This window comes from Bos mutus, chromosome 19, assembly GCF_027580195.1.
Source record: "Bos mutus isolate GX-2022 chromosome 19, NWIPB_WYAK_1.1, whole genome shotgun sequence".
Taxonomy (NCBI): Eukaryota; Metazoa; Chordata; class Mammalia; order Artiodactyla; family Bovidae; genus Bos; species Bos mutus.
The window spans coordinates 31,138,012-31,160,767 of NC_091635.1; the positions used below are offsets into that span (position 1 = coordinate 31,138,012).

Consider the following 22,756-nt stretch of genomic DNA (forward strand, 5'->3'; position numbering starts at 1 on the left):
TCCAGGGGTGCTTAACAATGCAAGCTGTTAGGTCCCACTGAACCCAGAAAATTTCCCAGGAAGGGTCTTGAGGAACCATGTCTGAACTCCTCCCCACCCCAACCCCTGTTCTGTTCCTGTGGACCTTTTCATCCATGTACCCCTCCACGGCTGGTGCCTCCAAGTCCCTTTCCAGGGAACCTGGGCCCTGAGCAGCAGCCTGAGAGGTCCTGCCCCTGGGATCATCCCTGAAGCCTTTTCCCTGACCCTTCCAGACCTAGTTTAGGTCTCTCCCCACCCAGGAGCAGCTCACTCCAGGCTTTCAGGGCTGGGGGGAAAAAAAAAACATAGCCCTGCGGGTGGTCTCCACCCAGCGGTCTTCAGAATTACCAGCTGTGTTTCTTCTTTGCCTTCACCTCCCATAATCAGTTCCTGTCGACTTTGTTGCCTTAAAGATTCTTCCCAGCTTTGGGGCTCTTCTAGCCAGAAACCCTCTTGCTGCATCAAACCAGAGATGAGAGGCAGGATTGGGGCCTCAGTCTGGTGGCCAGGGTTCACCTGACACAGGACCCCCGGCCCAGACCCCGACCAGACCTGGCCCTGTGGGGGCAGGACAACGCTTAGTTGCTCTCCATACCCTCACACTGGACCTGGGGCCTCACCTGCCCCCTCTGTGGGGCTGCAGGGTGGCCGCCCGGCTCTTCTGACAGCCCTGAGACTGTGCATCCAGACTACCTGGCCCGTTCCTTCATGGTTCCTGGATGGGGGGTGGGCATCTGGGCCGCTTGAGTCTAGTTCTCTTCTTTCAGATGCACAGATTCATCAGAACCAAATGCCCTCCTCAGTGTAAACAGAGCAGGGTGAGGCCATCACTTTCTGCATCAGGTCCTGGGATGGCAGGAAGGTGGAGACAGCCCAGCCCTGGGTTCTATGGGGCAGCTTCCAGCGGCAGCCCAGCCCCAGGCCACCCTCCGGGAAATGGGCACCAAGCTCTGTGCTTGTTCAGTGTTGGTCTTGCTGCTTCAAGGAACCCCAGATGCCAGGGCTCCACGCTTAATCCCAGAAAGTCACTCTCTGATGGATTTCCTCCAGATTCTGTCATCTGCGGTCTGGGCACGCTCTCCCAGCATCTCTAGAGGCACCTGAGCAGCCCCCTGCTTCCCAAGCCTTTGTCCAAAAAAGGCTGCTTGGCTGGTGGAAGGAGAGTCCCAGGTCTCTGGGATTCGTCTACTGAAGAGACAGGGGCCTTGAACCCAGCTGAGCCTGGAAAGGGGGGACTCTTTCTGAAGTCCTTCAGAGTCCTGTCACCACCCCCTTTAAAGCTACACTTGCACCCTGGCAGAAGCCCCCCTCACCATTCCAGATCCCCGGTGTGTTTCTCGGGGGGTGGCCTTGTGAACCGCTGTCCTCACAGTCTTGTGATGCTGGCAGCAGCTCTGAGCCAAGAAAGGTCAGGGCTATTTTGAGCTGTGGCAGCCCCTCCAGCGCCCTGTCCTTCTTAGACAAATGACCCAGAGGTGGGAAGAGGCCCAAGGGACATTCTCTCTGCCCCGGCCCTCCCCGAGGCCTGTGGTTGTGGCCTCAGCGGTACTTAGCGGGTGGCAGTGGTAAAATAAACTTGCTTTATTTTGTTCTACTGACCTCTCCAGGGCTCTTCTAAGACACAAGTTAGAAACCGATTCCCAGGTCTCCCCAGAGCTGAGCCTCCCTCTCCCTCCTTGATTTAACAGGGGAAGGGAGCTCAGGTTCAAGAGCTGGAGAGGGAAGGAGGGCCTTAGCGGGTGGCTAATGCCAGGGGAGGGAGCGGGGGGTGGTGGCTGGACTCCTCGTGGGAAGGAGGCTGGGATGGCCCCTCTGGGGAGCAGAGAGTGGTCGAGGGCTCACAAGTCCCGCTCCCTAAGTCTCCTGGCAGCACCAGGCCTGGCTCTTCATAAGCCATGACGACCAGGTGGGCTGAGGCCATCTCACAGCCCAGAGCAAGGAGCAACTTCCCGTTCTTCAGGAGGGGTGCAGGCAGCCCCCAGCACCCAGTTGAGACCAGAGCCTGGCAGGCTCAGCGGGAGGATGGAGGGGCTGGTCCTCCATCACGCCCTCCACTCCGGAGGGCGTGGGACACAGACTGGCACCTGCAGAACCCAGGGTGGCTCAGCTCCGGATGCAGATGTGGACAAAGAGAGTGGCCGGTGACAGTGAGGCCCCGTCCTTGGAAAGCAGGTGGATGTGGCGGTACCCTGCGGGGAGGGTAGCCCTGCGTCAGCTTCTCTGTCCACTGCCCCGCATGGCCAGGCATGTAGGGTGCAGACCGCATCCCACTCCCAGGGTGGCCTGGCTCAGGGCAGGCTCTCGGAGGAAATGGGTGGCCCCAGTGAACAGGGTCTTGGAGGCCGGGACCCCCCATCCCTTTCTACCCCACCAACCCCCACCAACCTTGCTTCAGACTGCTGAGAGGCAGCGTGAACTGGCCCACGAAGTCATTGGGGGAGGTGGCGTCATAATCCTCTACCACGAACCGGACCAACGCCAGCTCCGGAACCCGCAACTGGAACTGCAGGGTCTGCCCCCAGCGGGGGTTGAAGCCTAGGGCGCAGGCCTGGCAGTCAAGAGCCCGCAGGGCCAGCCCCGCCCAGCACCTCCCTCCGCTCTCTGCGGCCCGCCCTCTACTCCGTCCCCCACCGCCCTCTACTCCGCCCACCCCCGCCCCACCCCCGCCCCCCGCCAGCAGGGCCCCCACGCACCGTTGTTGAGCACATAGTTGGTCTTCTTGCGAGCACAGTCCGCGGGCACCCCGTGGATCTCAATGCGCACCAGCGGGTCCACAATGGAATTGGGCTTCTCGGTGTTCAGCTTGGGCAGCTGCTGTGCCGTCAGCACCTGTGCGGGGAGAAGGGGGGCTGCAGCCCGGCCCGAGGCGCTCACACCACCCTCCCGGGCCCTCCCCAGGCCTCCGTTGTCCTCGGGCTGGTGCCACCCCCGCAGAGGGGACCCCGGGCAGGGCACGGCCCAGGCCTCTGACCTGGATGGTGAGAGTCGTTCTGGGGGGCCCAGGACACTCAGGGTCAAAGGTTGTGTTGGGCGACCGCAGTCGGACGGGTTTCAGGATGTAGCCACACTGCCCGTTGACGAGGAAGCGCCCAGCATTGAGGTCCATCTCGTAACCCGGTGTCTGGAAGTTCAGTGCCACTGTGGACACAGCAGAGGCAAGGCAGGGCCTCTTAGTGGCCCTCTCCTCACTGCTCAGTCTCAGGGGCTCACTGCCCTCCCCACAGATAGACTTGGTGTGGAGAGGACTTGGTTCTCTCCAGAGAGGGTCCCCCTGCCTGGGTGGGAGTACCATCCCACCCCAACCATGGCTTGGGGGCATCATGGCAGCGAGGGACCCAGCCCCACTACCACCTGTACTTCATGGCTGAAATCCCTCAAGGCCAGAGAGAGGTTTCCCTAGCTTCCCCAAGGGGCACACTCCTCTCCTTTGGCGATGCTCAGTGTCCTCCAGAGCCCCCTCTCGTCAGTGTGGACTTAGTGGGGACTGCCTCTGTGTGTGTGTGTGTGTGTGTTTATGTTAGGGGCACAAGGGAGTGGAAGTTTTTTTCTGTTCTCAGCTGTGTCCAACTCTTTACGACCCTATGGATGGCAGCCTTCCAGGTTCCTCTGTCCATGGGATTCTCTAGGCAAGAAGACTGTAATGGGTTGCCATTTCCTTTTCCGGGGGGATCTTCCCAACGCAGGGATGGAAACTGGGTCTCTTGTGTCTCTGCACTGGCAGGCGGCTCCTTTACCACTACGCCACCTGGGAAGCCCTTTTAATTTCTACCTTCATAAAAAAATTGAGATTTTACACTGCCAAGAACCAACAACCCTGATTTGTGTTTCCCCACCTGTTGACAAGTCTTTTAATAATTGTTATGACTGAGACTCATGTTTCTGACTTCTGGAAAGCTGTGTTGCCCCATCACCACTGGGGCCTCCATGGCTCCCAGAGCCACACCCCCAAAAGTGGCCCCTGCCCACCCCCTCTTCTGCTGTCCCCACTCACCCAGCTGACAGCCCGAGTTCCACATCTCCTGGGGGCTGTAGTTGGCCGAGTTCATCCGCAGCCCCAGCGGGTAGACACGGGTCAGGTGGCGGGCATTGTGCCTGACGAAGCTGTTCCCTGGGGGAGAGGTGGGGTGGGACTGTGGTGGCCACTGGGGTATCACTCGCTCACTGGCTGCCAGAGCCTGTCAGCCACCTTCCCCGCCCCCCTGCCACCTCCAGAGACCAGCTGGGAACGGGCAGAATTCCCATCGTCAGCTCCCGCTGCCCCCTTTCCTCATTCTCTCTGATGAGGGGGCAGGGGGTCCTCATGAGGAGGCTCCTGAAGTCCAGAGGGGCACAGGGACCCCCTCCCACAGCCTGGCACTGCATCCCACCCCCCACCCAGAGTCCCCACATTCCTGACTCCATGGGTGGAGCCCCTGGCCCCAGGCTGCAATCTTTTGTTGCTCAATCCACAAACACTCCTCCAGCCCCACCTTGGGTTCCAGGAACCCTTCCGTGTATGTCATACCTCCAGGCCTGGGGACAACCTGCTTCTCCAGTCTGGAAGTCCCCTCCCCCTCTTCATCTGGCTGCTTCCTCCCCCTGCTGCAGGACTCCCCCAGCCTCTGTCAGACCCAGTGGATCCCCCCGCACCGCAGTTATCCGTCTATGTCTGGCCCCGGATTAGGCTGTGAGCCCGTGAAGGCAGACAGCAGTCTCCCTTGTCCCAGTGCCCTCTTCTTGCATGCATACCTGGCCCGGTGCCGGGCACTCATTCCCTAAGCCCCTCTCTTCACTGCCCCCAAAGCCCTTTCACTCTCCTTTCCAGACCAACGTCAGCATCTCCCACCCACCCGGGGTCCGCCGGTCCCCACCTCCCTCCTGCCTCAGATGCCCCACATCCTGGCTCCCACCTGCCTCTCGGATGAGCTTCTTGGCCTTGCGCTCGCTGAGGGAGCTGACCTGGCAGGGCTGGGGTGGGACCGGGGGCGGGCGCAGGGTCTGCAGGCGGGTGGCACAGCAGTACACGGCCAGGGCCGACAGCTCCGGGGAGATCTGCTTGGCCTGGGAGACAAGCCTCAGTGGGGGTCTGCCCCCCACCCACCAGCTCCAGCCCCCTGGTCGTCCCACCTCCCTTCTCTCGGCCACCTGTCCCCAAGCTCCACAGTGCCTGCCCAGCCCGGGCTGGCACACTCACCCGCCGCCTCTGCTCTATGGCCCCCAATTCCTCCTCTTCATCTTCCTCTTCATCCTCCTCCTCCCGCTCTGATAGGATGCGACCGTTCTCACTCCTAGTGTCTGGCAGCTTCTTCCCCTTCACCAAGACCCGGCCTTTCAGCCTCTGTAGATCCAGCATGGAAGAATGAAGCTCCCTTGCCCCTGTGTCAGTCCATCATTCAGACACCACTGTGTGAGGGGCTGGCTTGGGGTGGTGAGCAGGGAAAGAGACACACATGAGTGATGTTCCTAACAGGAAAAAACCTATGAGGGAAACAGCCTATGGGACTATCCACAGGGGACTGGCTAATGAGGTGCCTCTAAGCCTCAGAGTACTGCAAGCCAGACAATAAAATGAATGAGGCAGCTCAGGGTTGAAAGAGAAGGCCTTCTCTTCAAAAAAGATCTCACGAAAGAAGTGCAGGTAGAACATGTGTTCACAGGATCTTTTTTGTCTACGACTTGAAAGAGAAGATCACTGTCCACAGGTATATAGGTATATAGACGCATGGAAAATTCTGGAAGAATATACAAGACACCATTGAAGGTGATCACGTCTTCAGAAATACGACAAGGGGAGCAGGAGTGGAGGAAAATCCATTTTTCATTGTGTATGCTCTCTTTTTTCTTTTACCATATGTATGTTTTTTTTCATACTAATAAAGTCAAATCACACACAAAGGTGAACCCAGATTCCCTGTGTAATTTGGGATTGGGAGTAGGAGGAGAGTTTTCTCCAGGAACCCTAAAAGGATGTGTCCTGAAGAGGCAGATAAAATGCTCTGGGGTTTGGGAGAGAGGAAGATGGACCACTTCTGGCCAGAGCGCTGAGGAAGTTGCTAAGGCCACAGGAAGAGGCCCTTTACTGAGCTAGACTCTAAGCAGGTGGCACCTGGCGAGCATGGGAGCTCCAGGTGGAGAAGACAGTGTCAAACAAGGGAACGGCCAAGCCCTCAGGGACTCTGTGGGCAGGAGGCAGGGTGGGGAGGTCAGGCCAGGTCATGGAGGGCCTTGCATGCCAGGAACAAGGGTGGGAGGCGTCTAGTCAAAATGGAAGGTAGGCAAGTGACAAGACCACAGGGTGCAGATGTCAGATGAACGGTGACACAGGAGGTTAAGGCAGAAAGGACTTTCCTGGCGGTCCAGTGGTTAAGACTCCGCACTTCCACTGCAGGGGGCGTGGGTTCAACCCCTGGTCTGGGAACTAAGAACCCATATGCCACAAAAGGTGGCCAAAAAAAAAAAAAAAAACAGAAGGTTAAGACAGAGGAGAGGGGTCCTGAACAAAGGTGGATGGTCGACCTTGGAGCCAGACCCTCCGCCCACCCAGGCTGGGGGTCTGAGAGCCTTACCTCTGGGGATGGCAGCTCCTCAGGATTCTGGGAGTCCAGTGTCTGTGTCACCAGCATGTCCCCCAGGATGGTGTGCAGGTGGCGGGCCATGGCAGCCTGCTGCTCCAGCCCGCAGTGGTTCTCAAGGGATAGGATGACGGGGTACGGGGACACCTGTGAGGGGGAGGGGCAGCAGCTCAGAGACACTAGCCCCTCCCCCACCAGGACCCCTGCTACACCCAGCCCCCGACCCCCTTCAGGATAGGCAGGCAGATGTCTGGAAAACCCACTCTGGGGGAGACTGAGAGGGTGGATGTGGGACATACCGGGATCAGTGTGTCCATAGAGGGACAGAGGTCAGATCTGGGGCCCCGGGGAAGGGGGTGGGCTGTCTGGGGAGCTGAGAGGGGCTGCAGGAATGTTTCTTTTAATAAATGCTCTCAATGTTAATGACACTGACCATGCCATTTAGGTTACACACTTTTCGTCCCAGCCCATTATTTGTTGATGGAAAGATTCCTATACCTTGACACATGTGGCAATTTTATGCAGGTGCAACGTTGAGCTTCTGTTTTATGATTTCCTCTTTGTGAGTCATGATTAACATGTCCTTCCCTACCCACATGGTTTTCTTCTGGAAATTTTATGATTTTCATACAATTACTAAACTTAAGGGTGGGAGAAGGGAGCCCCTTGTCCAGCTTTATTCCACCCCACTGGCCAGCTGTCCCAGCAGCACTTGGTGAAAGTGAGTCTCTGGGCAGGGGTTTCTTTTGTTTTTTGTCTTGGCCACACTGCACAGCATGCAGGATCTTAGTTCCCCGGCCAGGAATTGAACTCATGCCCCTTGAAGTGGAAGTGTGGAGTCCTAACCACTAGACTGCCAGGGAAGTCCCAGGTGGTTCTTTTGGAAGGACAGAGATCAGCTGGGGTTGCCAGCAAGGCTCTGGGGCTGAGTGTGCGGGTCCCGGGGCTCACCGTGAAGCGTGCTCTCGCACTGCCTGGATCACGTCTCGGAAGAGGATCTTGGAGGTGAGGGTGTGGCCGTGATAGATGACCGGCTCACCTCCTGGCCCCTCCCAGCAGTCCAGCTCCACACAGCGGCATCCCTGGGCAAAGGCCCTGCAGACAGACGGATGGACAAAGTATCTTGTGGATAGCACAGAGCAGGGCAAGGGGCAGGCCTCCTGGGCCCCAGGAAGCCCACGGTGGGAGTTAAGCCCCTCATCACCCCCAAACCGGCTCCCAGACCTGTTCAGCTCCACCATCCCCACATTGTGGTACCTGACGTAGGCCTCAGTACTGCTGGGTCCCCCGATCTGAGAGTCAGTCAGGTAGGTGTTGTGTGAGGAGGAGATGAAGTAGTGGGCGAGGGGCTGGTCCATGTCCTGGAACACGCGTGTGTGGGCCAGGTCCAGGGCAGCTCCCTCAGGGGACAGCAGGTACATCATGAAGCCATCCAGTGTCATCAGCTCATGCTGCTTGGCTGCAGAAAATGGGCAGAAGAGAGCATCAGGCTATCCAGGGACTCCTGTGTCTGGACCCCAAAATCTCAAAGCTCACTCAACTTAGTAATAATGAGCACTTGTCTACTGACTAGACTCTACATAAGTTATGCCTTTTTTTTTTTGGCCACACTACACAGCTTCTGGGATCTCAGTTTCCTGACCAGGGATTGAACCCGGGTCCCACAGCAGTGAAACCCCAGAATCTTAACCACTACCACCAGGGGACTCCCGAGTTATGCCATTTAATTTCAACCCAACCCTGTGAGGAAGATACATTACTATGCCAATTTACAGAGACGGCGGCTGAGTCCCAAAGAAGTGAGGTGAGCTGCCCAAGATGGCGCCCACAGTCAGGAACAGCAGAGCCCACTTAGCTGGGCACCCAGACCTGTCAGACGCCAAGCCCCGAGCTGCGTTGGCCCCAGCCCCATCTGTCAGACCCTTCTTCACCTGTCTCGTTGAGCTCATAGGTGTGGATGAGCTGCTGGGCGTGGGCCAGTGTGGCCTTGTGCTCGCCCTGGTCCTCCAGGAACTCCAGCAGCTCAGAGGCGCTCAGCACGCGGTCCTCTCCTGAGTACCGATGGAAGACCTCCTCCAACTCAGGGCGTTTCAGCAGCCGCCGCAGAAATTCCTCGATCTCTGGCCCCTCCAGCCGCTCATTTTTGGAGCGGTCACACTCCTAGAGGGCAGGAGGGAGAGGCTCAGAGGAGGACGACACCCTGGGTGAGCCGGGTGCTCTCACACCCATGCTCTGTACACACCCCCATCATCCACCACGGCTGGGACAGGAGGTGACGTCTCCCATTTCACAGGTGGAAAAACTGAGAGCTGGCAAGGCCGCAGGTCTCACTCAGACTCACGCAGCTGTTAAATCGCAGGGCTGGGTTTCTAAAGACGGTCTCTTGGGTTCAGGGCTTATCCCTCTGCCTACCCCAAGAAACAAGATAGGGGAGAAAAAACTGTGAGCTTCAGGCAGGGCTGGGCCTCTGTGCCGGAACCCCGCTCTGGTGTGTATGCGGTACTGTTCTCACACATTCACACCAAGGTCAACGAGCAACACACCGCTGAGAATGTACATGGTGCAGTCCACGTGGCGCTGTCCGTCCAGGAGTCCAGGTGCCGTGGCCCTCCTGTCCCTCAGGGTCACACAGTCCGCGTGCTCCAACTGGGCCATGGATGCAGAGCCCACCCCTGTGGGCCCCTCCCACACGTAGGGTGTACATGGTCACGTGTGGAGGTGCCAGATGCCACAGTGGAGGGGGTGTGCTCACGCGTGTGCCCATGAGCCTGAGGTCCTCGCTACCTGGGCTCTGCCTGAGGGTGAGGAAGGAGCTCTGGGCCCAGGCTCCCAACCTGGCTCCGTGGCTTCCCTGGGTGAAAGGGTAGAGTAAGGCCCAGATGCAGCCTTTCTGCAGAAAGAGGCGACTCTCCACAAAAGCCTGGGGCGGGGGAAGGGAACCGAGGACTCCCATGGCTGGGGGAGGCAGAGGTCAGAGTGGTGGCAGGTGCCCACCTTGAAGAGGCCGTAGGCGTACATGTCGTTCATGTCCAAGTTGACCATGCGGAGCAGGTTCTTGATTTCCTTGAAGCTCATCTTACTGTCCTGGTTGGAGTCTGCCCGGTGCAGATAGGAGTGGATCCAGGTGTGGGTGCTCAGGAAATACCCGCAAGAGGCTGGGCCCCGCCCCCAGCTGACAGGTAATTGACAGATAAGCAATCTCCCCTGACTACACACACACTCATCCCCTCCCGCCTGGGGGCTCCCAGTTTGGGAACTGTGCGTTCCTCTCAGCCTGTGAACTTCCTGAGTTCCGTAGGAGCGCATCCTTTGTGGGACCCAGGCTCCCTAGGGACGCCTGGCCGCCACCCTCAGTTCTGAAGACAAGGGCTCAGTCTCAAATCTCAGGGCCCCTAAGAGTGGAGCCACGCCTCTCCTGGGGCTGGGAGTCCTCCTGGCATGGGGCTGGCCCCTCCATGCCCGCCTGCCACACTCCCCGGGAGGATATTGGTCAAGGCGCTCGCGTTGGCTCATGGCATCGAGGCGCGCGCGCAGCTTGGCCAGACCACGCACCCAGCGCTGCGCCTCCTCGGCCGTGGGCGCCACCAGGTCCAAGTTCTTGCGGCGCCCCTTGAAAGCGATGGTGAGGCAGCGTGCCGGCTCAAAGGCGCCCCCGAAGTGCCGCAGGCCCTCGGACTGGTGGCCCTCGCGGATGGCCTCGATGTGCTGGACGAAGACTGCGGAGAGGAACGGACCGCGCGCGGCCGGGTCAGGGCGACGAGGCCAGGCCGCCACTGTCCCCAGGCCGCCCATGCCCTCCCCGGCCCCACTCACAGATGTGCTGCGAAGGCGCACGCGGGATGCGCCGCTGGAACCACACGCTCAGGCCATCCTCCTGCAACCGGTACAGCCGTTCCTTCTGCCACGTCGGCGAGCGGATCTTGCAGAAGCGGGAGCCCCGCAGCATGGCCCGCACATCCTCATCCTCCGACAGGCCTGTGGGGACGGGAGGCCATGGGCACCCTGGAATTCTAACCCCCTCCCCAGCAGGGAGAAGCAGGCGGGCTTCCCCAGGCAGCTCTTCCTCTCCAGGTAACGGGTCACTGAACTGGCTGTGGCTCTAGGCTTTTTGGCCCCAAGGCCTGTGCTCGGTGTATCCCACCCAGGGCCCCCTGGAAGGGGTGCCAGCAACAGGCTGGCCCTCCTCCCAAGCCTCCCCTGGAGGCCTCAGAACAGAGCTATTGCTCAAGACACTGCCTGGGGCTCTGGCCTGTTAAAGGTCACCTTTTCTGTCACTGCCCTCCAGGCTTCAAGCCTAGAATCTGCCATCAAGAGCCTTTTCCCTTGAGACAAAACTCTGACCATCAAGAGGGTTGTTTTTGTTCAGTTGCTCAATTGTGTCCGACTCTTTGCGACCCCATGGACTGCAGCATATGCAAGGCTTTCCTGTCCTTCACCATCTCCTGGAATTTGCTCAGACTCATTCCATCCGACCATCATCAAGAGGGTAGTCTCACTATCCAACCTAAATCTTTCTTATTGCAACCCAAGCTCTTCACCTCTGCTTTCTCAAGGACAAGGAGGTCATTCTGGCTCCAGGGTCTCAGACCAAGCAGGCCAGGCCCAGCCCTGCTTTGGCCAGCCTGAGGCTGACCTCCAGATGCCCTGGTGAGGCCCGCAGAAAGCATGATCTCCGTGACACTAGGTATCCCCCTTGTCCAGACACTGTCACAACCCCATGTGCTCTCCAGTCACAGCGTCCCTCTTCCTTAATACGACAAAATGCTTGTAAGTCACCTACTACATGCCAGACCCCACTCATGTATTAACACACAGGAAAACAAGTGCAGAGATGCTTCGGGAACTTGCCAGAATTCCATGGCTGGGAGTGGTGGAAACAGGCTTTAAACCCTGGAGGTCAGGCTCCAGCATCTTCACCCTTGGCCAGCACACTGAGCCCTCTGCTCCTTCTATCCTCTTTACCCCTCCCTGCAACCACCCTGGGCCTGGAGACATAGGACAGAGCGGGATTCGGGGGTCAAATCCCAGCTCTGTCACTTCTGTCATGGCCATGGTGGCACTACCCTGTGACTGCTCTAAGCCTCCAGTTCTCCATTCACAAAGTGGCGACCACAATAGTAGCTGCTGCAAAATCCAAAATTCAGTCAAGCTGCTGCCTGCTCCGTGGGGCCACACCCTTTGCTTGGATGTGTCTCAGCAGGGGTCAAAAATAAAAGTTTGTGAGCCAGGGGACTATAGAATGGGTGGGAACCAGTCAAACTGTAGGGTCCACGCCCTTTGGAAAGGACGGGGCCAGCCAGGGGTGGATGTGGGCCCAGAGATTCCAGAGAACTGGAATCTGAATTTGTATGTGATGCCTCCAAATTTTTCAGTGTTGGCAATTAAATCAAATTGAAATAAAAATCCCCAAACACCACTGTGTGTGCCAAAGGAAACAGGACAGTGGGCTTCTCTTCCTCCTTTTATTTTAACAAGCTCCCAGCACTGGGCTTGGCTTTAGGCTTTGTGCCCCATCCCTCAAGGACCCTGCTTGTCTGATGCAAACTCTGACCTGAGGAATCAGGTCTAAATCCCTGTGACTGCCTCTCCCTGACTCTGGGAGCCTTTGTAGGATCTTTCTCCATCTTTTCTTCATATCAGAGTCCTTCAAGGACCAGCTCAGATACCACTCCTCTAGGAAGCTTTCCCTGATCTATCCTCAAATGGGAGTTCCCCTTCCCTGACTACCAATGACACTTTTTACTTTAATTAAATCACCCCACCTAAATTGTAATTTCAGTGGATTTTTAATAAACTGAAGCACTGGGATGTCCTCACCCCAGGGCTTGTCCCAGAGCCAGGCTTGCAGTCAGTGTTTTCTGAAAGGTGAGGCAGATGGAGAGACAGCTGGGGGACTAAGTGCATTCTAGTCCCAGCCCTGAGCCATCTGCCCCGACTTCCGAGCAGCAGCCTTGTGGATGAGGGTTTCTCAACCCTGGCTGTGCATCAGAATCACCTGGAGAGATTGCGAAACCCATGACCCAGAGATTCTCGTTCAACAGGTGCAGGTTGGGGATTGGATATCCGTATATTGGGTATCTGTCCTACCTTGTGGGACTTTCCTCCTGGTCCAGTGGTTAAGAATCCATTGCCAATGCAGGGGACACAAGTTCGAGCCCTGGTCTGGGAAGACTCCACATGCTGCGGGGCAACTAAGCCCGCACGCTCAACTACTGAGCCCAGGTGCTGCAACCACTGAAGCTCCTGCACCCTAGAGCCCCTGCTCTACAACAAGAGAAGCCTCCGCAACGTGAAGCCCACTAACCGCAATGAAGAGTAGCCCTTACTTGCAGCAACGAGAGACAGTCCATACACAGCAACAAAGACCCAAGGCAGCCGGGGGAAAAAAAGAATCTACCTTGTGACTTTGAGAGAGACTATGATCGAGAATCATGGACTCAGAGGCAGGAGGAGAAACCTGCCATCCTTGAGAGGTTATGGGGACTTCCCTGGTGGTCCAGTGGCTAAGAATCTGCCTTGCAATGCAGGGGGCTCAGGTTCGATCCCTGGTGGGGGAACTAAGATCCCACATGCTGTGGAGCCTGTGCACTCCAGAACAGCTAAGGGAAACTTTGAAGCCCTTGTGCTGCAACTAGAGAGTCTGTGTGTGGCCAGGAGAGATCAGCAGGATGCAACAATATTCCCCCATGCCATCACTAAGACCTCATGCAGCTGAATAAATATATAAAAAATAAATAAATAAAAGAGGCTATGGTCCCCCTTGGGGCCAATCTGTGACCCTAATGGCTCCAAGGGGTCTCCCTTTAAAATAAAGGACAGAAGAGAGGCCCATTGTCCTCAGGACTGTGGCTTTCTAGAAGGGTCAATGGCCACTCAGTGCCACCTAGCCAGGAAGGGGAGGTGGAACCCTCCTGTTTCCACACAAAGAGCTAGAACATGGCGTGTGCCAGGCCAAGAGACTCACCAGACCCTCAGCCCCCTATCCTCATATCTGGGCAACCTCTGCATGCTCTCTTCCTGAGGGTGGGGGGCAGGGAAATCAGGGAGCCCTGCAGTGCCACCGAGGCTGAGGCCACCCCTTCTCGACCTTCTCAGCTGTGGGAAAGGGGACTTCTCGTTTCCATGACAACTAAGCTCTGTAGCTGGAGCCACCTCCCCTGACCCGGCCAGCCCTGTGATGCCAAGCCCAGAGTTGGGGGGCGGGGAGGAGGGGAGCTGGTGAATGACTAAGGCCGGAAATGGAGGTGAGTCACCATCACCGAGGGCCTGTTTTGTCCAGAGTTTTCTGCAAACAGGACATGGAGAAAGGCAGCCTGAGCTCCTGACCAGCCCCCCAGGGGGACAGATTCCCACGCTGATGGGGGCCCTGCTCCTGGCTCTCACCCCAGCTCCCCAAGAGCCTGTTTGGGAAGGGGTGACATTCCATTCTGCCCGCCCTACCAGCAAGGGCCCCCAGATCACACTGCCCCTTGAACCACACTGTCCTCCGCCCACACTGCCAGTGGAAAGGCTTCACAGAATGAGGGTGAAGTGCCAGGCTGGGCCGGGTGCTGAGCACCTGGATGGCTGTCTCTATTTCTCCATTGCTTGAGCTTCTGAACCCTGGGATAGTGAGAGGTATGGGGTGTCAGACAAGGGGGGCAGAGGTAAGGGGGTGAGGTCAGGAGGAGGGTCCAAGCTCCAGGCAGTGATGCTGTGAGGGGCCTGGCCCTCTGCCTAGCTGCCCAGTAAACATCTTTTTAGTCCTGCCAGATCCAAACCCACAGATGTTTCCTGGACCTCATTCCTACTCACTTGGAGCAGGTTCACTAAGAGCCTACCTCCTGCGGTTTCCGTGGGTTCTTTATCTATCCATTTCTGCCTATCTATCCATTTCTGGAGTGGGGCTGGGCCAGCACCATGGCCACCTCGACCGAGCAGGTTGGGGAACAATTATGAAATAATAGTAGTAAAAACGAGGACAATCAGTAGCCAAAAGGTGGAAACAACCCAAGCGTCTATCAGCAGATAAACAGATAAGGGAAATGCAGTCTAATCATTCGGTGGGATACTATTCAGCCGTATAAAGAGTGACGTCTGATCTCTGCAAAGTACGACATGGATGAACTTTGACAACATTATGCTAAGTGAAATAAGCCAGACCCAGAAGGACAAACATCTGATTCCATTTACATGAGGTACCTAGAACAGTCAAATCCATAGAAACATTTTATATCATTATTCCTCAATTTAAAAAATTCAGAGACAGAAAGTAAATTAGAGGTTACCAGGGATTTTGGAAAGGGACAAACAGGGAATTATGGCCCAATGGTTACAGAGCTTCTATTTAGGGTGATGGGAAAGTTTTGGAAATAGCACAACATTGTCAATGTCATTAATGCCACTCAATTATCTGCTTCAAAATGGTTTACATGGCCAATTTTATGTTATATATATTTTAGAATGATTTTTGGAAATAAAGGGACTTCCCTGGTGGTCCAGTGGTTAGAATTCCATGCTCCCAATGCAGGGGGCACGAGTTCGATACCTAGTGGGGAAACTAAGATCTCACATGCCATCATGGCACAGCCAAAAATAATGATAATAACAATGTAATATGCCAGGAGGGGCTTCCCAGGTGGCTCAGTGCGTAAAGAATCCACCTGCAATGCAGGAGATGCAGGTTTAGTCCTTGGGTAGAGAAGATCCCCTGGAGGAGGACATGGAAACCCACTCAAATTTTCTTGTCTGGAGAACCCCATGGACAGAGGAGCCTGGCGGGCTATAGTCCATGGGATCGCAAAGAGTCAGACACGACTGAAGCGACTGAGCATGCACGCCAGAAACCACCATACACTTTAAATGGGTGAATTAATTCTCAATAAAGCTGTTAAAGAGGCAGCTAATGAATTTGTTCAGGGTTGCAGGGTCAATAAGTGGTGAAGCTGGAGTGTGTTGAGAATTGGGGAGGGAGCTCACCCAAAGGGCTCTATGGGGCTGAACCCTAATCCACCTGGGGCCCGTCCACAGGGAGCTTGAAATAAATGATAAAGAAGGAAACTGAGGCAGCGCCTGGGAAGGAAGATGGGTAGTTTGCTCCATCCCTGCTCCTGAGTCTCACGGCCTCCAGCTGGTTCTGTCTCCCGCTCGGCCCACTGTCATCAGCTCGGGCCCAAACACCTTCCCTGAGCTGAAGGCTCACCTCTGCCCCCAGAGAGGGACCGGAAGGTGGTGGGAAACAGGCAGCCCCACAGTTTCCCAGCGACCACCTTCGGCCTGGGCAGTTCAGGCTGTGTATGGTCCGGGGGCCAGAGGGGTTCTGTGGCCAAGGCTGGGGGTGGGGCAGGAATCTGCCTGGGCAACAGAGTTGGAAGAGGCTGTGGGAGGCCAAGTTCATCTCTGTCCCTTAAATCCCACCTTTCTGGACTTCCCTGGTGGCTCAGTGGAAAAGAATCCACCTGCCAATGCAGGAGACACAAGTTCAATCCCTGATCTGGTAAGATCCCACATGCAGCGGAGCAACCAAGCCCCTGTGCCACGAAACTACTGAGCCTGTGGTCTGGAGCCCAGGAGCTGCGACTACTGAGCCCACACGCCCTAGAACCCGTGCTCTGAAACAAGAGACGACACCGCAGTGAGAAGCCAGCGCACCGCAACTAGAGAGTAGCCCTTTCTTGTCGCATCTAGAGAAAGCCCTCGCACAGCAACGAAGACCCAGCGCAGCCAAAAACAAATACTTAAAAAAAAAAAAAAACCCAAATACATTTTGTTTAACGTTAAAAAAAAAAAATTCCACCCTTCTCATAGATGGGCCACTGATGTTCAGAGTGGACGAGCCATGTATGCCGAACAGTGTGGGTGGCCTAAGGCAGGGGCGGATGTAAGGACTGTGTAGGGGGCAGGGGTGGGAGGTGCTGTGTGGTCACGGGTGTATATGCAGAGGCCAGGGTGTGTAAGGACTGAAGGTGTGTGTAGGGTGGTGTGTGCATATATGGTGTGTGCACCTGTGTGTCTGTCGGGGGGGCGGTTGGTGGGTGGGAGGAAGGTGATTCGCTTGGTATGGAAACTAGGCAGTGCGTGTGTGCACGTGTGCGCATGCGCGCGCGTACCAGTACACACTCAGGAAGGGCACACGGGACTCCAGCAGGAATGTGAGACATGCAGGCAAGAGCGACAGACAGTGTCAGCTTCATGCCAACAGGAGCAGGGAGGAGAGCAGCTTTTCCTGGTACTGAGGCCATGAGGCTCTGGGAGTAGAGAGCCAACAGTGAGCGGTCTCAAACACCTTCCCACCCGAATCCCCTAGCCAGCAGGCAGCCCCACACCTTGGGTACCAAGCGAGTCCCCCTCACCCAGGCTGGCTACCACACCCAAGGCTAGAACTCAGTGGGGCTCAGCGCCAGAATCCATAATGTTCCCTGAAACGTCAACAAAGTCAGGGCAGGGTGGCGGCGCTCCCCTCCTCCAGGCAGACACAGTGCCACGAAGGTGGCATCACCTTTCTCGGCAGGGCCAGACCAGGGTGAAGGCTGTTTGGGGGCTGAGATGGTAGACAGGGGCTCCCCAGAGCTGAACAAGGAGAAGAGGTGAGGAGGCCACAGTGCAGGAAAGAGCCAGCCCTCGGCCCTGCCTGGCACACCCCAGCCCTTCCCACCACCCAGGCCAGGCATCTGCCTGGACCAGGGGCTTCTCGGAAGACCCCCCACCAGGTGCCAACCTCCCCCCTGGGAGCCCCACTCACCCTGCAGGACCTGTTCTGGGCAGACTGGGGGGAGAGCACGCTTGCCCTGTGGCATTTGGTGGTGTGTGCAGACTGGAGAGGGAAGCGAGCAGCTTCTGCCCACTCAGTGCTCTGCTCTGGGGGATTAGGCATTGGGGTGGAGCGACTGGGACTCTGGAGTGGTAGGGCTGCCAGGCAAAACTCAGTATGCCCAGTTAAATGGGGGTTTCAGATAACAACAAATAATAATTTAGTATCAGTATGTCCCAAATTATGTGTGGTTTATCTGCAAAGTGTATTTAACTGGGCATCCTGTATTTTGGGGGGCAGCCCTATGAGGACACCCCCTGGAGGTTGGCAGAGCCAATATGGGGGAGGGGTGTAGCAGGTCCCTCCCCACCAGGCTTAAGTCACTCATCCATTCATTGTGTTAAGAGCTTGGACTCTGGGCCAACTTCCTGGGTTCAAATCCTCAAATCCTGTCTTAGCTATAAACACTTCTGAGCTCTGAATCCTGGGCCAAGTTACTGAACTTCTCTAAATCTCAGATTCCTCACTTGAAAAATGAGGTTAGGGATTTCCCCAGTGGTCCAGTGGCTAAGACTTTGTGCTTCCAATGCAGGGGGTGCAGGTTCGATTCCTGGTCAGGGAACTAGACCCCACATGGCAAAACTAAGAGATCTCACGGCACAACTAAAGATCCTGCATCCACAACTGAGACCTGGTGCAAATAAATGAACATTTTAAAATAAGATGAAGCTAATCGTTCCACCTACTTCATACGGTTCTGACATTAAATGAGCTAGTACGTGAAAAGCACTAGCACAGTGTTACAAGGGTGGTAATTGACAAAGGTGTTAATTGTATGCCTATCTATGTGTTAGTCGCTCAGTTGTGTCTGACTCTTTGTGACCCCATGGACTGTAGCCCACCAGGCTCCTCTGTCTATGGAATTTCCAGGAAAGAATTCCCTGAATTCCTTCTCCAGGGGATCTTCCCAACCCAGGGATCAAACCTGGGTCTCCTGTATTGCAAGTAGATTCTTTATCATCTGAGCCACCAGAGGAACCCAGGCAATAAAGAGCCATCATTCAATGATGGCTTTGGCAGCAGACAGGCACTGCTGCCTCTTAGCCATATGGCCTTGGGTGGGTGACTTCTCCCCCTCCATCTTGAGCCTCTCATCTGTCACATGGGGACAGCTCAGCACCTTCCCCGGGGATGGAGAGGATTAAATAGGATCGAGGCTGCTGTGTGCTCAGCACTGCACTGTGTTCCTGGCTCCTCTTCGGCTCAACTCTTCCCTGGCTTCCTAGGAACAGGTTGGGCCAGCAGCCCAGCCCAGGGGCAGGGGGCTGGAGCAGGCTGGACCCTGTGCTCCACAAATGACTCCCACTCAATATGGGGGCTGCCTCCCTCCCCCTTCATCTTAGTTTCCCCCAGTATGGCCCTCCAAGCCCTTTCTTTTCCTTGAGCCCCTCTGAGCCTTTGACTCTGAGCCACTCCCTGCCCTGGCCTCTTGACTTGATTTGAAAGAAAATCTGTTCTGTTGGACTAAGGGGTGGGGCTTCCCTGGTGGTCAGTTGATACAGAATCTACTGCAGTCAAGAGACCGCCTACGATGCAGGAGACCCAGGTTTTATCCCTGGGTCATGAAGATCCCCTGGAGAAGAAAATGGCAAACCATTCCAATATTCCTGCCCTTGGAAATTCCATGGGCAGAGGCTCCTGATGGGCTACAGTCCATGGTGTCACAAGAGTTGGACACAACTAAGCGACTCAACCACCACCAAGGGGTGTGGCAAAGGCAGTGACCAGGCGTGACCCTGAGGATCATTCTGGGAGAGGCAGCAGCCACAGGGGTCGCATCGAAAGCTACGTGGGTGGTAGACATAGGCCTTGGCCTTGTGGGCCTGAGCAGACGGGCCCCAGGACACCTGGGTTTCGCCTCCACCCTGTTCCTGGACTCAGTGAGGCCTGGAGAAGGGGCATTCCCCATGGAGTCGACATTCCTCGCAGAAGGCAGTCACTCAACAGGATGGTGCAGCAGCCAAGGGGAGGGAGGGTGCCCAGGTGACATTCTGACACCCACATAGTTCCCAACAGTGTCACTGTCACAGGATGCCCAAAACTCCCGTGCAGCCTTACTCAGCCACAGGGCACTGAGTTTTGGGCTTAGCACCAATTACTTGTCTATAAGTGTTTCCTAGACTGTCCTCTCCCCCAGGGCTAGGTATTCTCCATCTCTGAAGCCCCAGCCCTGGCACAACACCCTGGCACCCTGATGTGAAGTCACTCAGTCGTGTCCAACTCTTTGCGACCTCATGGTCTGTAGCCTGCCAGGCTCCTCCATCCATGGAATTTACCAGGTCAGAATACTGGAGTGGGTTGCCATTTCCTTCTCCAGGGGATCTTCCCAACCCAGGTATTGAACCTGGGTCTCCCGCATTGTAAGCAGACTCCTCATGATCTGAGCCATGGGGCTTGGCAAATGGGTGCGGAATGAGGAGACAGGCAGGTGGGCAGGATTGTCACCTCAACCCTCCCATGGCAAACGTAACCCTCGAGGGTGGCTGACTCCCAGGGCTGCTTCTCTGGCCTAACGCCAGCCCTTTGCTGTCTCCGCAGCACCTCAGCTCCCCATAGGCATCGTTCTCTCCACCACTGCCCTGTAAACCAGAGGAGGACACCGCCCCCCATTAGAGACATCTCCCAGATCCCGCCGACAGCAGAGTCCAGCTCAGTCCACCTCCCTGTAGTCCTGGAATCCATTCTGGTTCCACAGCTCACATTTGAGCCTCCCCCCAACAACTTTGCCCAACTGACCCCCCAGCCTCCCTCCAGTGGGGCTCCCTGTTTTACCTCTGTGTTCATCCAACCCACCCTTACCTACACAGTTCCTGCTCTCCTCTTGTCTAAGACCTTTCCTGAGCTCCTGACACCCTCCGGGGCCTCGAGGATCCAGCCTCTCCCTGCGTCTCCCCTTTGGCCTCACTCCAGTCTCCCTCCAGTTCCGGGGTGCAGTCAGGGCTCCCCAGCCTCTTGCTCTATCCTTCAGAGCCTTGTTTCTTGGTTTCATTGTCTGACACCCTTGCTGGCGCTTCAGCTCACTAAGGGCCGGGGCCGTGTCTGTCTTGTTTGTTGCTGAACCCCTAGGGCAGAGCATACTATGCTGCTGCTGCTGCTAAGTTGCTTCAGTCATGTCCGACTCTGTGCGACCCCACAGATGGCAGCCCACCAGGCTCCCCCGTCCCTGGGATTCTCTAGGCAAGAACACTAGAGTGGGTTGCCATTTCCTTCTCCAATGTGTGAAAGTGAAAAGTGAAAGTGAAGTCGCTCAGTCGTGTCTGACTCTTCGTGACCCCACAGACTGCAGCCTACCAGGCTCCTCCGTCCATGGGATTTTCCAGGCAAGAGTACTGGAGTGGGGTGCCATCGCCTTCTCCGAGAGCATACTATAGGCACTCAATAAATGTTGGTTGAACGCATGTGTGATTGATGAAACATAGGGCAGAGAGCATGTCTTCTGTGTTTATAAGGAGAGTGCCAGTCACAGTGATCAGAACACAGCGCTCAACAAATTCAGGTCAAATGAAAGGAGGCAGAAATAAGAACAAAAACAATGGAGGACAGAGAAAGTAAGACCAGGAGGACTGCCCTGGTGGTCCAGTGGTTAAGACTCTGCACTTCCAGTGCCGGGGGCATGGGTTCAACTCCTGATCTGGGAACTAGATCTTACACGCCCTGTGGCTGTAAGAGAAGGTAAGACTGGCAAGAGAGACCTCTGCATTTTATCCCAAGATTCACACAGGTCTTCAGGCAACCCTGTCCTTCTATTCCCTCAGTCCCACCTCTAGCCTCTCCATCATTAACTATTCTACTGACCACAGTTCTCCAGCACCACTTCAGTTTTACAGTACTTTACAGTGTATAAAATACTCTCACAGGGACGTCCGTGGTGGTCCAGTGGTAAGACTCTGTAAGACTCTGGCCTCAATGCAGGGGCCAGGGTTTGATCTCTGGTCAGAGAACTAGATCCCACGTGTCACAACTAAAGATTTCACATGTGTGCCACAAATTAAGGCTTGGTGCTGCCAAATAAATAATAAATAAAAATAAATACTAAAACATTACTTTCACACACATGCCCCCTCATTCAAGCCCTCAACCCCCACTCAGTCCCACTTTGCCCAGATTCTGAGAGGCTGCCAGGGGCAGTGTGGGGGTACACGCCAACCTTTGCCCTCTACTAGCTCTACGGTCATGGGCAAATTCCTTACTTTCTCTTCCTCGTCTGTGAAATGGGGATTATACCACCTACCTCTCAGGAAGGTGAAGAAGATTGATGGGCACCACATCCCTAACCACCCAGTGCTGGCCTACATCCAGGAGATGCTTGATAAACCACAATTGCATTCCGTTCCCCCATGACTTCCCTCAAATCTAAGAAGGCAACTTTGGCTTTCTGACCCAAAGGTCAGTGTTCTCACCAGTTAGACCAGTCCTTCCAGTGCTGTGCGGCTGCTCTAATCCCAGTGGGGACTGTAAGGTTGGAAGGTCGGCACAAGATGACAGCCTCTTCTATAACTCTCATGCCCTAAGGGGCCCAAGAATCTAGGATGCCCCGAGCGCTGGAAGACCCTAGAAGGCACAGGGTGTCCGGGAGGGGGTGACGGGCATCCTAAGCCTGTCTCTCCCTTTCTACTCTTCCAACCTTCTCGGACTCCAGTCCGCAGCCCTCGTCCAAACTCCCACACCATACTCCCAGAAGTCGTCCTGGAAGCCTCGCTCAGACCCGGGACCTCGGGTGACCCCAGGTGTGACACTCCACCCCGCCCCACTCTGGAACGGCGCTGGCCTTCCATCCCTCGCCAAACTCCCCACATCCCTACTGGGAAACCCACGAAGGGCTCGTCGGAACACCCCGATCTTCCCAAGATTCGCCCCCGAGGCGCGTCCGCGCGCCCACCCGGAGCCACCCTGGCCGCTCACTGACCCATCTTCTTCAGCGCCCGCAGCCCGGGCCTCTTGATGTTGCCTTCCTGGGATGCGGGCGGGGACGCGAGCCCTACGGGCGTTGCGACCTGGGCTGGGACCAGGGGCTCCTCGGGCTGCCGCCGGCGGCTCCTCCAGCTACCGCACAGCATGGTCGGGTGGCCGGGGCCAGGCCCGGGCCCGGGGTCAGCGCGCGCGGTGCGGAGCGGAGAAACTTAGCGGCGCCGGGAGCTAGTCTGGAGGAGGAGGTGTCGGGAGGAGGGAGAAAGGGAGGGACGAGGGTCAAGGAAGGACGGACCTGGAGCTAGAGGGCGGGGCCGAGGACGGCGCGGGGGCGGTGCGAGGCGGCGGCGAGGGGGGCGGTGACCCTCGGCAGGGAGCTGGGCACTGGAGCACAAGTGGGGCTGCGGCCTGGCCCGCGCCCACGAGTCTCCGCGTTCGCCCTCTGCTCCTGAGTCCTTCTCCCTGTTCTCCGAGCGGTCCTGTGATC

The 22,756-nt window shown here is 56.4% G+C and overlaps 1 protein-coding gene across 1 annotated transcript; it reads right to left on the bottom strand.

The window, feature by feature from the left end:
• Positions 1–1,587: 1,587 nt before the first annotated feature.
• PLCD3 (phospholipase C delta 3) lies at positions 1,588–22,527 on the bottom strand. The gene is made up of 16 exons (XM_070357329.1): positions 22,268–22,527; positions 10,386–10,547; positions 10,060–10,288; positions 9,567–9,696; positions 8,504–8,732; positions 7,830–8,031; positions 7,524–7,667; positions 6,872–6,908; positions 6,567–6,719; positions 5,195–5,338; positions 4,911–5,061; positions 4,013–4,129; positions 2,993–3,159; positions 2,715–2,850; positions 2,407–2,556; positions 1,588–2,210 (listed from the first exon to the last, which is right to left on the bottom strand). Exons 1-16 carry the CDS (start codon positions 22,416–22,418, stop codon positions 2,125–2,127), a joined length of 2,388 nt encoding a protein of 795 aa, XP_070213430.1. The 5' UTR covers positions 22,419–22,527; the 3' UTR covers positions 1,588–2,124.
• Between the last annotated feature and the right edge of the window lie 229 nt (positions 22,528–22,756).